This window comes from Carex rostrata, chromosome 2 (assembly GCF_964058835.1).
Source record: "Carex rostrata chromosome 2, lpCarRost1.2, whole genome shotgun sequence".
In the NCBI taxonomy this organism is placed as follows: Eukaryota; Viridiplantae; Streptophyta; class Magnoliopsida; order Poales; family Cyperaceae; genus Carex; species Carex rostrata.
Genome location: NC_135919.1, coordinates 10,351,224 through 10,367,542, shown reverse-complemented (window position 1 = coordinate 10,367,542; position 16,319 = coordinate 10,351,224). Strand labels below are relative to the sequence as shown.

General features: G+C 36.9%; 1 protein-coding gene across 1 annotated transcript; it reads left to right on the top strand.

Moving 5' to 3' along the window:
- Window positions 1-236: 236 nt before the first annotated feature.
- NRPC1 (nuclear RNA polymerase C1) lies at window positions 237-11,261 on the top strand. Its single transcript, XM_078323797.1, has 25 exons — window positions 237-392; window positions 998-1,127; window positions 1,321-1,470; window positions 1,560-1,716; window positions 2,267-2,445; window positions 2,792-2,904; window positions 3,048-3,147; window positions 3,226-3,429; window positions 3,966-4,114; window positions 4,231-4,372; window positions 4,555-4,695; window positions 4,804-4,992; window positions 5,129-5,321; window positions 5,431-5,524; window positions 5,619-5,853; window positions 5,973-6,164; window positions 6,252-6,350; window positions 6,460-6,663; window positions 6,947-7,222; window positions 7,851-8,306; window positions 8,508-8,624; window positions 8,719-8,786; window positions 9,519-9,723; window positions 10,103-10,305; window positions 11,092-11,261. The coding sequence occupies exons 1-25, from the start codon at window positions 322-324 to the stop codon at window positions 11,141-11,143; spliced, it is 4,119 nt and encodes a 1,372-aa protein (XP_078179923.1). The 5' UTR covers window positions 237-321; the 3' UTR covers window positions 11,144-11,261.
- Window positions 11,262-16,319: the final 5,058 nt, after the last annotated feature.

The following is a 16,319-nucleotide window of genomic DNA, read 5'->3' as shown; positions in this document are numbered from 1 at the left end:
TTTAATTTATTTTATTTCTATTAATAAAAAATTCGGCTCAAGTCGGTCATTCGCCTAATCGCCTCCTGTAGAAAAGGGAAAAAAATTAGAAACTAGCGTGGCTCGAACCCTAGATTGCGCAATGACCAAGTAACCTACAGAAGACCACTAGACCACAAGCTAATTTGAGACAAAGAGAAGAAAGTAACATATATGATTTCTCTATAGCTAGCGCCGTCAAAATAAAAGCTTCCCAGTCTAAATCTTCGAACAGAACCCTGTCTCCCTCCAAATTCTCGCTGCTTTTCTTCAGTTGGCGGGCGCCTCCCTCTCTGAACCGCCATGGCGCGGTTAGAAGAGAAACTCCGGTGCACGAAGGAACCCTATGCCGAGGAAGCCGGTTCACGACGCATGTATTTTTCTTACCCATTCCTTCTGTACTACTTACTGTCTATTAACATCGGTTTAGGAATTGAGGAAAATATTGAATCACATGAATCTCAATCTTCGAATTGAAGATGATCTGGTTTTTTTTTACTATCTACTGTTTCATTTGGGACTTGGTAAATAGGGTTGAATGACACGAAGGAGCGTATATGACTAGCAGGCTACGGATTGCCATGAATTAACCAATTTTCTCCAGGAGTACGCAACAACCTGATTTTCAAAATTTAGGGGTAGGCAAGGTAGGCAATTGCCTACCCTTGGTTCAATGTGGCTCCGCCACTGATGACACTCATGCAGGGTAAAGATTTTAACAGAGCAGTTTTGGCTTTCATTCAGCGCACGAACCATATGCAGCGCTTTTTGATTCTATAGTCCGTACGCTGCATGAATCCAAAACTGCTCTGTTAAAATCTTTACCCCTCATGTGGTCATGCTTATGAAGAAATACCCTTGTATACGTCAGTTAGAAATTTTAGTGCAGACTTTACTAAATCACTATTTCAGGCTTTCAACAATTAACACCAGGCCTAATTAGAACTGTACTGTAACATATATCTAATTTATCTTGTAGAAAGAGCATTTTGTTTAGTACACTATCTGGAGAGGAGATTCAAAAATCAGCTGAGGTGCAAGTATGGAAAAGCAATATTTATGATGTCACTATGAAACCGGTTGAAAACGGCCTGCTCGATCAAAGAATGGTATATAATTACTTGTACTTTTAAATCAATAATTTTTACTTTCTGACTTTTCATGTCCCAGTTTTCAGTTTTTTTATAACGTTTATAAATTAGGGAGCTCTACCTTGGTTTTGTGACTCCGATTGGGTTTCATTTCTAGCCTACCTCAACTTGTTTGGGACTAAAGGCTTGGTTGTTGCTGTTTATAAATTAGGGAGCGGCAAATAAAGCAGGACATTGCACAACTTGTCATGGGGGATTTACCGACTGCCCAGGGCACTTTGGCTATGTAAAACTTGCCCTTCCTGTTTACAATATCGGTTTCTTCGCTAACGACTTGGACATTCTGAAGTGCATATGCAAGGTACTTAAGGCAACAGCCACTCGCTATTTCCTTCTCTGTATTGTGACACTTGATGGTAATTTTTTTTTTTTTTTTCAATTTATTAACAGAACTGCAGTAGGATCCTTCTTACTGATAAAATTAGAAGGGAGTTTCTGAGAAAAATGAGGAGTCCAAGAGCTGACGCGACATATAAAAAAAATCTTGTGAAGATAATAAGAGACAAATGCAAAGTTGCTTGTTGCCCCTGGTGTGGTTATATAAATGGTACTGTGTACATGTTTTGGTTCTCTTACCTCCTTTTGGATTGGATTTTAAGAGGGATTTATTGCATTATTAAGAACTAATGGTCATGTGACAGTTATCAGTTAGAAAAGTTCCTCAGGATCATATCATATGTCCCTATTTTTTGTACGGATATGAACCAGACTTCAATGCGACAATACTGAATTGTATTTGTTGCTTCCTCCGTCCCCTTTGTATGATTAACTTATTATCTTGATGAGTAGTAGTGAAATGCCTCTACTTTCCATGTCTCCACCCTTTATTGCATTTTGGCCTCATGCTGATAGGCATTTTAAGCATGAAAAGTGAGAACGTTTAGGAATAGTCACATCAGTTGATAATTTACAAGCCTCTTGATGCCCATCAAGTTGAAGCTGACATGGCACCGAATTTTACATTCATGTTGAAAAATGCATCTAATGGTTTTATTTTTTATTGTCGTTCTAAATTTTTTGTCCTTGAGGAATTAGAAAGCAGATATATGGCCATTATTTTGTCTTTTCACACTCTCTCATTGCAATGGTGCATGCAGGCACTGTAAAGAAGAAAGCGCCTCTTAGCATAATTCATGATTTTTCGAAGGGGCTTGATACAAATGTAGATGAGGTTCGAAAAGCCTTGTCTCACAAGAGAGACAGGTTCTCTTGCACTCCTCTTCCAGCTATAGACCCCCTGAAGATCCTCCTGCTGTTTAAAAGAATGCCTGACGAGGTAGCACCTTGTGATTTGAATGAACGATTTGATGAAGGAACTCATAATTAACATTTTGAGCAGAATTTGCAATATTTGCGAACCTCCAGATATAGCATACTGCATACGTCCCTGCAAAATTACGAATATGATGTATCAATTTTAAAGAAACCAAGAATTTTGTATAGATGCCCTGCAGGATTGTTCCATCCATATGCCAAGGTTTTGCAGGGGCACTCCTGAAATTCCGCCTTTCTTTTGAAGTGCTTGCAAGATACACTGAAAAGCGCAATAAAGGAAGAGAAATGCAACCGAACATACGGAATAGTTATATTTTGCTCATTCTCTTCTTTCTTTATGTCTGTAGGATTGTGAATTGCTTAATCTTTATAGCAGGCCTGAGAACCTAATGGTGACAACACTAGCTGTACCACCTGTAACAATCCGACCTTCCAGCCTTGTTAGTTTCTCAAATTCCAGGTATACTTTTGTGTTTCACAGATTCTAGAAACTTTACCCTGAGCACCTTTTTTGGTTTTACAGATTGTAATGTATTGTGCATATATTGTTGAATTTTTCTTTCTCAAAGTATCCATAACTTGGATTTGTTTGTTTCATGGCAGTAATGAAGATAGTATCACTGGTATCTTGAGAGAGATAATAAATACAAACTCGAAGCTGAGGGAGCATCTTGAAGCTGGTGACCCCCCTTACAAGTGCATTGTAAGACCATAATACTAGCTTTTCTCTAGAAATTATAAACACTTTGCTTCTCATTTCTTCTGTTTACCTTTTTTTAAGGATACACTATGGGCACACCTTCAAATTAAAGTAGTGGAGTACATTAACAGCGAGTCTCCTTCTGTACCTGAATCGACAAATCGTGGGCTCGTTCAGAGGCTCAAAGGAAAGCAAGGACGGTTTCGTGGAAACTTATCAGGAAAGCGTGTTGAGTACACTGGTCGTACTGTAATTTCACCAGACCCAAATTTGAAAATAACCGAGGTTGGTAGCACTCTTATTTGCTGCAGGGTTGTATTGTATCTCTAAAATATTGGTATTGTTGGAGTATGATGTTAGTTTTGGTTTTTTTTTTTTTTTTTTCCTGGGACTTCTTTGGCTGTTTTTTTTTTTTTGGAATTTCTTGAGTATGCCACAATTTTATGACATTAATTGAGTTCTCAAATTGTCTTGCACAAAACATCAATAGAGCAATTAAGCAAGAATAGGAGCCAAACAACACGATTGAAGTTAAATTAAAGCACTACTCCTGGCCTACTGCAATTTTAGTGAATTAAATTCAGATCAAGCTGTGCTGTCCTCTTTTTACCACTACATACTGGTAAAGCAGAAATTAAAAAGAGACAAGGTATTCAAATTGATTCAAGTGCAATAATGAGCAATTTGATCTGTGTCTAACCTGTATTGCCTTCTATGTCATTCTAGCTGGGAATTAGATCTAAAAATTGTAAGTGCAGATACTATATTATCTTTTTGTTCTCACCGTATTATAAGTAAATAATTGGTTGTTAATGGTCCAGGTTGCTATTCCTGTTTTAATGGCAAAAGTGTTAACTTACCCAGAAAGAGTTTCCAACCACAACATAGAGAAGCTGCGAGAACGTGTGCGCAATGGACCCACAAAGCATCCTGGTGCAAACTTTATTACTCTACCTGATGGCACAAAGCTGTAAGCTGTTACTCATTTTTTATTTATTCAGCTTAGAGAAGAAAAAACTTTACAAGAGGATTTTCGGTACATGCTATTATCTTCATTTAATTTATACGGACTATTTGTTGATGCAGGCACTTGAAATATGTGGATAGAAAAATTGCTGCTAGTGATCTGAGACCAGGATACGTAGTAGAGAGGCACTTGGAAGATGGAGATATTGTCCTTTTTAATAGGCAACCAAGTCTGCATAGGATGTCTATTATGTCTCATAGAGTATGTCACTTCTCTGACCTATATTGTCTTTTTTCTGAATGTGAAAGTCAATTATAGGTTTAGCTTCTACTGACATGACGCTAATATAATGAAGAGAAAATATATATACCTGAATAACACTTACATCAAGTAGAAACTTTTGGTATGGTGGCAACTTATGACAACACTTTTCTTCAATTTAGGCTAGGATCAGGCCATGGCGAACACTCAGGTTTAACGAGTCGGTGTGCAATCCTTACAATGCTGATTTTGATGGAGATGAGATGAATATGCATGTGCCTCAAACTGAAGAAGCCCGGACTGAGGCACTCATGCTCATGGGGGTATAGTTGCCGTTTACCTCTGGAATACCAGAAACTTGATTTTTATATCTATCAAAAATCTAATGTGGTCTCCTTTGTTAATACAATTTTTGTGTGTAACCTTCTCAGGTGCAAAATAATTTGTGTACACCAAAAAATGGTGATATTTTGGTGGCATCTACTCAAGATTTTTTGACCACATCGTTTTTGATAACAAGAAAAGACACATTTTATGACCGACCGACTTTCTCTCTTTTGTGCTCTTACCTTGGTGATGCTATGGAAGCTATTGACTTGCCAACGCCAGCTTTAATTAAAGTATGAACTTGTCTCTTCATACATGCTTAGTATTTGAAGCAAGGATTATTGTTCATCCAATTACTTTTGATCTAGACTAATCAGTTTTGCTTTTTTCAACCATGGATTTACCTGTTGTTACTATTTACTAATGCAGCCAATCGAGCTGTGGACCGGTAAACAAGTTTTTAGTGTGCTTGTGCGGCCCAATGCACAAACAAGGGTTTTTCTGAACCTCACTGTTAAGGAGAAAATCTATAAAAAAAATGAGACGATGTGTCCAGCTGATGGTTGGGTGTACTTCCGCAACAGTGAACTAATTAGTGGTCAGCTTGGGAAGGCCACTTTAGGTGAACTATTTCTTCATTGTAATTTCCTTAATTTAGGTGATGGCTTAACTTTGGTTGCAACGAAATTTTAAAATTGAAGCTATAGTATAATTGATTAGCCTCTTTTCAGGAAATGGAAACAAGTCTGGTCTTTACTCGGTTCTTTTGAGAGATTACAATGCACATGCAGCTGCCAGTTGTATGAACCGTTTGGCCAAATTCAGGTACTTATTACCCATTCAAACCATGTAATTTTGAAGATTTCATCTTATGAAATAGAGCATCTTTGTTGATTATAGATCTCTAATAATTGTGCAGTGCAAGATGGATAGGAAATCATGGTTTTTCGATTGGGATTGATGATGTCCAGCCGGGGGAGAGTTTGAATGAACAGAAGAGTAGTAAAATTAATGAAGGGTACAGGACATGTGACGAACTTATCACCTCCTATTCTAAAGGCGAACTTGCTTTGCAACCCGGCTCTGATGCTGCTGATACACTTGAAGTACAAATAACTAATGTGCTAAATAAGATTAGAGAAGGTGCTGGAGATGTAAGAAATAAAAAAAACCCCTATCTTAAACTCTATTGTTTTGTATTATCTTGATGTCTGGTGCACTTCTATTTGTTTACTTCTCAAACAGCCTGTGCCAATTTAATTTTTCTGATTAGGTGTGTATGGCGGAGCTGCATTGGAGAAACAGTCCATTAATCATGTCTCAGTGTGGATCAAAGGGTTCTCCTATTAATATTAGTCAGATGGTTGCATGTGTGGGCCAGCAATCAGTTGGTGGCAAGCGTGCTCCTAATGGATTCATAGACAGAACACTTCCTCACTTTCCTGTCAATTCAAAAACACCCGCTGTGAGTAGAAAGAAATATCTGTATACTTTACTGTCTTGCAAGATTAAGAATAGAATGCAATATGATCATTAGATGTTTGTCATGTAGGCAAAAGGTTTTGTTGCAAACTCATTCTATACTGGGTTGACCCCAACAGAGTTCTTCTTCCATACAATGGGTGGACGTGAAGGTCTCATTGATACTGCGGTACAAATTTTTTAATTTTTAATCCATTATTTTATCTTGCTATATACAAGTAAATTTGTATACCGAGTTTGCACTTGTATAATAATTACCTGAATTTTTTATTATATAGGTTAAAACTGCAGAAACTGGATATATGTCCCGTAGATTGATGAAAGGGTTGGAGGATCTTGCAGTGTACTATGACCAGACAGTTCGAAATGCAAGTGGTGGAATAGTTCAATTTATCTATGGAGATGATGGCATGGACCCAGCGAAGATGGAAGGGAAGGATGGTGTGCCATTAAATTTAGATCAGTTGTTTATGAAAGTCATGGTAATTATCTGTCACCTTCTTGAGACAAGCATCATATCTATATGGATGTCATATTTAATACATTGTTGATGTTGATTCGTATTTAACACTCTTTTTAATTCTTTAAACAAAATACTATCTCAAATGTACATAATGCTAATCTGGACTATCTGAAAATAAAAGATTCTCGAAGTGGAGGAGATTTGGATGATTTTTATGTTTTACAGAAGCATAATGGATATTACTCATGAAGTGACAAACTATATGGATATATAAAATAAACATTTATATTTTTTTTTGTTAGGCCACCTGTCCTCATCAAGATCAAGGTGTTTTATCTCCTTCAGAAATCCTGAAAATTACTGAAGAGAGGCTATCAAGGCTTGATACGTCTCCTGAATGTGGTTGCTCTGGTGGCTTTGTGAAATTATTACGAGATTTTGTGAATAAGCGTGTCACCTTGTGGAAAAGTACAAGAAGGTCCCTTAACCTAGATGAGGAGTGTCTAGAGAATAAAGCCTCCTGTCCAGAGGAGAGAGTTGCTGCTAATATTTCTGGGATATCAACCAAGCAACTTCAGGTTTGGTTATATTGTATCCTTAATTTAATCTTACCAAATTGAACCACTTAATGATTGTGGTAATGTGAAATGACTAGTAAACCTTGAAAAGGACAAAGGTTGCTAAGGTTTGGTATTTTTGGTTACTGGAAGTTATTGAAAAGATGTTAATGTAATGATTGTTCCTCTATTGTCTGAATGTTAAATGAGATCATAATATTGCCATTTAGATCATCATTTTAATTTATTGCCTGTTCACATGTTCCCTTTTTACCCTTTTTTTTAAGGTTTCCAAATCCTCAATCACAAGGCCCTTAATCTAGTTTATAATTGGTTAGAACTTGAATATGATGAACTTGTGCCCATCATTCTTTTTTCCATCTGTAAATAATTGGTTAGAACTTGTGCCCATCATTCTTTTTTCCATCTCTTATACTCATACACAATGGCTCTCACATACATGAAGACCTTTCACCAATAGCTACTTGAAGACCTTTCACCAATGTAAATACACCGAATGATACTTAATTCATACATGAAGTAAAGTGCACATTGAATAACCCAGATGGATTCACTTAAAAAAAATCATATTTAACCACTTGATCACAGTAATTAAGTTTATTCTCACATAACTTGCTTTGTCATGCAGGTTTTCTTGGAAACATGCATATCACGTTACCAACTTAAAAAGGTTGAGGGCGGGGCTGCAGTTGGGGCAATCGGGGCCCAAAGTATTGGAGAGCCTGGAACACAAATGACCTTGAAAACCTTCCACTTTGCTGGAGTTGCTAGCATGAATGTTACTCTTGGTGTACCTCGAATCAAGGAGATCATAAATGCGGCAAAAAATATAAGTACCCCTATCATCGAAGCAATGCTTCTCTCTGATCAAGACTTGTTGTTGGCTCGCATAGTCAAAAGCTCTATTGAGAAAACTGTTTTAGGCGAGGTTGCAAATCGTATAAGGGTTGTAGTGAAATCAGGTCAACCATATGTTTCGGTGCTGCTTGATATGGAAAGGATTGACAGTTTGCATATGAAAATCTCTGCCGACGCAGTGCAACAGTCAATTTTGAAGCATCCAAAAATCAAGTTGAAAGCTGAGGTGATGAACTTTTACCACAATTACTTTATTTGTTAATTTTTTGGTCGATGATGCCTTCTATTCGTCTTCTTATGGTTAGAACTGTATGTTGAGGATACCTTGGTGGAAGATACAGTATGGAAAAACAATGGAAATTCATATTTAAGTATGTCATTTGTGATAGTTTTTACAGATTATCTTACATTTTATGTACTACTCCAGCATGTCAGAGTGATACGAAATGACAAGCTTAAAATATATGCACCAGAGGTGGACAGGAGCAAGCTTCAGTATGAGCTGCATACTATAAAATGCATGCTTCCTAAGGTCATAGTTAAGGTAAGTTATACTTAGATATTTTGACCTCTTATACGTTTTTATTTATTTTTATTTTAATTATTAACTTGCATTGCTAAATGCTTGGTCACAAAAGGGTATCCCTACAGCTGAGCGTGTAGTTATCAGCGAAGAGAAGGGAGTTTACAAGCTCTTGGTTGAAGGGTTAGTTCTCTCTCTCTCTTACTGTGTATGTTTTTTCTTCTTATAGGTGTCATTATTGGCCAGCCAGCCAACAATGATTATATATATATATATAGAGAGAGAGAGGTTGGCTAATATCAAAACGTTTGTTCCGGAGCTGTGGTTCAACCAATTGGTTTTTCTATTTTCAAAGTCCAAACGGTCTATCCAAACCGTTAGATGTGATCTCTATATTAAAATGTGCTTGGACACAAAATTCTACATTTTTTCGAATTTTTTTACTATTTATTAAGCCAGTTTTAAATCGCTGATTTTAATGAACAGTGAAAAATTTCTGGATCATTGAAAACTGGCTTAATAAATAGTAAAAAAAGTTCCAAAAAATGTAAAATTTGGTCTTCAAGCACATTTTAATACAGATTGAATGTTGAACGGTTTGGATCGACTGTTTGGACTTTGAAAATGTAATTTTATTTTAGAGGGCTAATAGTCTTTTTGTAAAAATAAAATAAAAATCGAAGGGCCAAAATGAAAAATTTCAGTTTATTTGACGGGGGGGGGGGGGGGGCTTAGGCCCCTTTCCCCTCTACATTCTTCCGCCCCTGAAATTTTTACTCAGTTTTTAATATTTAATTATTTTATGGTTAGTTTTTTTTCCTTAAATTAAATCGAGATTGTAGAGCTTACTTGATACTGGGCTGTGGTGTTTGGTATCATAAAAATAACCAAGTGGGGCTTATAAACATTTTGCAGCACAAACCTTTTGGCTGTGATGGGAACTCCAGGGATCGATGGGTGCAAAACAAAAAGTAACCATGTGATGGAGGTGCAGCGCACTCTCGGCATTGAGGCTGCAAGGCAGTGTATCATTAATGAGATACTGTACACCATGAACAGCCACGGGATGAGCATTGATATTCGTCACATGATGCTCCTTGCTGATCTTATGACTTATAAAGTGAGTATTTCAATTGATTTTATCATTTCATTCCCTAAGCTGAACCGCTCAAAATTTTATGGGAGGGGAACAATCAGTAGCACAATGATTGATATGAGTTTAGTTAGATTATAATATATTTCTGTTGGTGTTTAAGCTCGTGAGGACATTGATTTACTATTTTTCATATAATTTTTCAATACCTTGGGATCTTAAAGAATTAGTAAAGGCTTCGTGATAAACCAATTTTTTTTTTTTGGTTGGTTTGTTGATGTTTATCTTGTAGTTATTTTCTGTTTATCTGCACTCTGGAAACATACCAGGCTAAATTTTTTAGGTACTGCCCTAAAATAATTTTCCTTTTCATACTTTTTTCATTAGCCTGTTACTTTTCATATAGGGTGAAATTCTTGGGATCACAAGGTTTGGCATTACAAAGATGAAGGATAGTGTACTGATGCTGGCTTCATTTGAGAAAACAGCAGAGCATCTTTTCAATGCATCATACAGCGGGAGAGAGGATCAGATTGAGGGAGTTAGTGAATGTATCATTATGGGCATACCTATGCTACTTGGAACTGGTATGCTCAAAGTCAGACAAAGGTATGCTTCAGCTCATCCTTCTACTTTATTTTAAGTTTCTATAATTTCATTTTTACCTGTCCTAAAATGTCCATGTCAAAATATATTGTACCAACAAGATTATACATGAGGATCGAGAGCAAAACTATTACGAGCTTAAGCTCACCAAGGTGGTTTGTGAGGATAAGCTCAAAGTTGATAATATCTGCTACAAGTGGCAAATCCAAATTGTTAAACTACCAATCTCTTTGATGAGTGATGCATTTACGTGTTAAATTTGTAAATTTTAAGTTCATTTAGTATAAAGACAAGCGATTAAAAAATTATCGCTGTAAATAAATTTCTATTCAATTAACAATTTTTTTTATGTAAATAAATCACTCCTGAAATAGATTGGTTTGAATGATTTGGATTCATCGTTGAAAGTTGATATAATGGATTTTGGGGTTATGCTCCCAAATCATCTTGGTGAACTTAAGCTCACAGTAGCTTTACTCGAGAGATAATTTTGTCCTGGTCCTTTCTTGAAAGGTATATTAGTATTAGTGCTTTTTCTTACTTTGCCTCAAGAGGGGTAGTTCTGTGTGTGTGGTGGGGGGGGGGGGGGGGGGGGGGGGGGGGGGGGGGGGATGTTTTAGAACATTGCTTTATTTATAATTTCTAAGGGTTTTTTTTTTATGGATTAAAATATATATTAAGATGTACTTTGGTCATGCTATGTTGGGGCGTGCCAACCAGAACTAGACCTGTTACCAGATGGGACAGCATGAACAATTTTTTTCTCAGTAACAAAGTTTTCTGATACAGGATGGACAGCATACCTGAATTTAAGTACCAGCCCGATCCAATAATATCATGACCCTCTACGGCAATGTCATATGATATAGAGTGACGAGATATGTGCATTTTTGCGGCACAAGAATTTAAGCGGCATAATGTACGTTATACCTCCTAATGCATGGTTTATTTGTTGATTACGTTTAGCTGTGTTGCTGTATATCTTCAAGTTTTGTCTAGTTTCCTTGGTAGAGAGGGCAGTGATATACGAGATTATGTTGTTCTATCAGAGCATTTTTGTACTTAAATTTTTTAGTTTGTAAATGAATTTGATCTTCAATCAGTAAGAAAAGCTGGTCTCAGAGTACCATGTTCTATTAAATGTTGATTAGATTTTGAAGGTGTTTGTCATTATGTCATAACTTATTTTCTACGGAAAGGCTATCATTTAAAGTTGTTATGAATTAGATATCCTTTATCAATTATAAAAAAAAAATGAAAGAAACAATTAAAGAAAATTCAAGTCTTAAGCGGTAAAAAAAACACTCTTTTTGGAAATGAAATCCTCACAAATTGGCAAATTGGATAGTAGTAGTACTAGAATGGGTGACCTCCTGAGAAGTTCCTGTGTTACTGATTTCAGCTATATTTCATTTCTGGCCTACCTGAAATAAAGACTTTGAAGAAGCAGCAGCAGTAACATGTTTTGGCGGTTTGTAGTTTATTTAGTTCACTAGTACACCTAGGTAGGGGTGATTAATGAGCGAGCATGAGCGAGTTAGGGTATGCTCGTGCTCGCTCATTAAGTAAATGAGCGAGTTGTTAATGAGCGAGTTGTTAATGAGCGAGTTGTTAATGAGCGAGTTGTTAATGAGCGAGTTTTTAATGAGCGAGTTATGAGCGGCTCACGAGTTATGACTTGTGACTTATAACAAAATTATATAGTGTACCGACGCATAACAAAATTTGTTAAAAATCATCATAATAAATTGTCATAATTCATTTAAATAAAATATAATAAAAATTCAACAAAAATATAATCATATTACAAAAATAGAATAATTCAAGTATCCAACAGAAACTAAAAAAATCCAACAGCTATCGTCTTGTCGATTTTGACGGTCCTACTTGTGACATACACAGAGATATTTCCTTGTCACATACCTGCAAATTTGTATGATGAAAACAATAATGAAAATTCATCTTAAACAAGCAACAAGCAGTTGGGATTTCAAATTGCTAGTTTAGAATTAAACCTTCATCTATCATTGCTAGTTGGGATTTCAAATTCCAAGTTCTCTTCCTCTATTGCAGATTGCTACAAAAAAATAAAACAAGTATTAGTCAACAATATTGCAGTTTGTATCGAATTAAACCTGTGAACAGTACTAGTCAACAGTTGCAGTTAGTCAACAAGTATTAGAATTAAACCTGTGAACTAAGTATCAAGAAGAATATAGATTCTAAAACATAAAAATAATAGAAAACTGAAATTTAAGTCTTACCTCTAAAGTTTTTATTGCAGTTTTGGAGGTAGCTTTTATCCAATCACTTCTACAAACTAGAATCTCCACCATATCTTTCGAAAGAGAGCTTCGATAGTCGTCTAATATACTACCCCCGGCACTAAAGGCCGACTCCGAAGCCACTGTGTTGGCTGGTATGCAAAGCACATCACGTGCTAACTTGCTTAAAATAGGATACTTGCTGGAATTTTGATTCCACCACTTCAAAACATCAAATTCAACCTCCTCTTCTACCGAATATTCAGGTTCTTCCAAATACACCTCAAGGTCAGATTTGAAAGGAGAGAGATAACAGTTGCTCACACGCTTTTCAGAGAGGATGGCTAGAGAGGCGAAGAGGCGGCGCGCTGGATGGCTAGAGAGGCGGAGGCGCACTGGATAGATAGAGAGGCGCAGAAGCGGAGGTTAGGTTTTGGGTTTGGCTAGAGAGGCGCAGAGGCGGACTGGCGGAGGTTAGGCTTTGGGGTTTGGCGGAGAAATTTTGGGTCATCTGTTTTTTGGTTCGTCTATTAGGCAGAGGTTTTGGTTCGTCTGTTAGATTTTGGGTTTTGGGCTTTAGACAGGTTTTGGGCTTTAGATAGGTTTTGGTTTTGCACTTCTGCGATTTACAAAAAAAATAAATATGAAACCATGATTCATGAATATTATTAGTATATTAAATGTTACACAGAATTACACATGATTAAATGTGGCAGGGATTAAATGTGACAAATTCTTAATGAGCGAGTTATGAGCGAGTTGGGTCATGCTCATGCTCGCTCATTAAGTAAATGAGCGAGTTGTTAATGAGCGAGTTGTTAATGAGCGGATAAATGAGCGAGTTTAGGCGAGCTGTTAATGAGCGAGTTATGAGCGGCTCACGAGTTATGAGCGATTTACTCACCCCTACACCTAGGTAACATGTTATGTCAATATTAGCTTTCACTCCCAATAACTGGATCCACAACTAGACCAGCGCGACTACTCAACACATGCTACTTATGTAGGGAAAGGGCAAAATCGGTTCATCATACATTCAATCACTGCCCCTACACAGCTCAAGTGATACTGCAAATGGGGTAAGCTTCTCAGATGTTGAGACATCCGAGAATTCACCACCGAGCAGTATGAGCAAGTCATTCTCATATCCAAGCATAAAGACTTGGGATCTCTGTCCTCTCTCTCTTAGTAAATAAGCAGTTGGTTGTAAGTGGGTATTTACGGTTAAGGTTCATTTTGATGGGTCACTTCACTGATTTAAAGCTCGATTGATTGCAAAATGTTACTCTCAGTAGTCAGTACTATGGTATTGATTATGATGAGACCTCTCCTTCTCTCCTGTTACCAAGATGGCATTTGTTTGCATCTGCATGGTTATGGCTGCCACTCGTCACTGACCACTATACCAACTCAATGACATCCTTGAGGAGGAGGTATATATGACTCAGCCACTTGGATTTATTGTTCAGGAGGAGGTATCCAAAGTATGTCGCTTGCGAAAATTCTTGTATGGTCTTAAGCAATCTCCTCAGGCTTGGTTTGGTCATCTATCTCAAGCTCTCAGTCATTTCGATATGACCAGGAGTTCCAATGATCACTCAGCACTTGAAGGGAAAGACTATAATGCTAGTCGTGTATGTGGATGATCTCATCATTACTGGAGATGATAATGATCAGATATCGGCTTTGAAGTTCTTGAGAGACCACTTTCAGATTACCAACCTTAACAAACTCAAATAATTTCTTGGCATTGAGGTATTATAGTCTCGTGCCAAGCTTTCCATCTGTCAGAGGAAGTATGTGCTAGATATGCAATCAGAATGCGGGTTGCATGGATGCAAACCCGCTGATTCGCTGATGGTCCCTGAGACCAAGCTTATGCCAGAAGATGGAGGGCTACTACATGATCTGAGAGATATCGAAGACTGGTTGGTAAACTAAATTATCTGACAGTTACTTGGCCTGTCATTTCTTATTCAGTGAGTGTTGTAAGTTAGTTCATGTCGAACCCTCGCACTACACATTACGATGCTATTGTTCGAATCCTTAGATATCTCAAGAGATCTCCAAGAAAAGGGCTAGTATATTTTGACCAGGGACATGGTATGATAGCAGGCTTCACCGATGTTGATTGGGCTGGCTATCTGTTGATTTTTATGATTTCTGAGGAGAATAATATATATTGAATATATGGTTCTGATTTATACAAGAGTTCCTACATCTATTTATACAAAAAATCTATCTAAGTTACCGTTTGTACTATTTTGCTACTTATGTCAATACGGTACACGTTACCGTTTACTTTATTTCTATAAAAGTCTATTTCTTATTTTGTCTATTCTTGACCCTTTGATCTATGATGAGTGTCTGAGATCAATCTTCTTGATATTCTTCTTTATTTTCAACACTCCCCCTCAAGCTAGGAATGTATATGTCATACAATCCTAGCTTGCTAGTGATATCTTCAAAATGTGTCGGATCCAAACCTTTGGTAAAAACATCCGCTAATTGATCTTTGCTTCTCACAAACGGTGTTTCAATTTCTTTGGCTTGGACCTTTTCTCTAATGAAATGACAATCCACTTCTATGTGTTTTGTTCTTTCATGAAACACCGGATTTGATGCAATATGTCGAGCGGAATTATTGTCGCAATACATCTTCATAGGTTGATCAAATTCGATGCTCATGTCTCTAAGTAGTTGTTTGATCCATATTAGTTCGCACGCGGTGGATGCCATGGCTCGATACTCCGCTTCCGCGCTAGATCGAGCCACAACATTTTGTTTCTTGCTTTTCCATGTGACTAGATTCCCGCCTACAAATGTGCAAAAACCGGTGGTGGATTTTCTATCATAGCTACCGGCCCAATCTGCATCGGAATAGCCACATATTTCATTAGAATTATTATTTTTCATTTGTATGCCTTTTCCGGGATTTCTTTTTAAATATCTCAATATTCTATGTACGGCCTCCAAATGAGGCGTTCTTGGTGAATGCATAAATTTACTAATTTGACTTACAGAAAATGAAATATCCGGACGTGTTACCGTAAGATAAATTAATTTTCCTACAAGTCTTTAAAATTGGTTTATGTCTTCTAATGGTTCACCATCTTCGGTATTTAATTTGTATTTGGTATCAATTGATGTAGAGACCGTTTGCAACCTAATTTGCCGGTTTCTTTTAGCAAGTCTAAACTAAATTTTCGTTGTGAAATGAAGAGGCCTTTATCCGAAAAAGCTACTTCTATTCCTAAAAAATATTTTAAATATCCTAGATCTTTAATGCCAAATTTTTCTTTTAATTGGGATTTGATTTTTCTAATTTCCTCTAAATTGTTTCCGGTAATTATTAGATCATCTACATACACCAACACAAGGGTTATATTTTTTCCTTCATTTTTGGTAAACAAGGAGTGGTCGGCACTACTTATTTTAAAATTACATGAATTTAAATATGAGCTAAGTTTGCCATACCATGCCCGAGGAGATTGCTTCAATCCGTAGATTGATTTGTTTAACCTACAAACTATATTATAATTGTTTTTCATTTTATGGCCGGGTGGTAGTGTCATGTACACCTCCTCTTCAAGTGTTCCTTGAAGAAAAACATTTTTTACATCCATTTGGTATAGGTTCCAATCATTATTGACCGCAATAGAAAATAAAATTCTAACGGTATTCATTTTTGCTACCGGTGCAAAGGTTTCGTTATAATCTATACCATAGGTTTGAGTATATCCTTTGGCCACT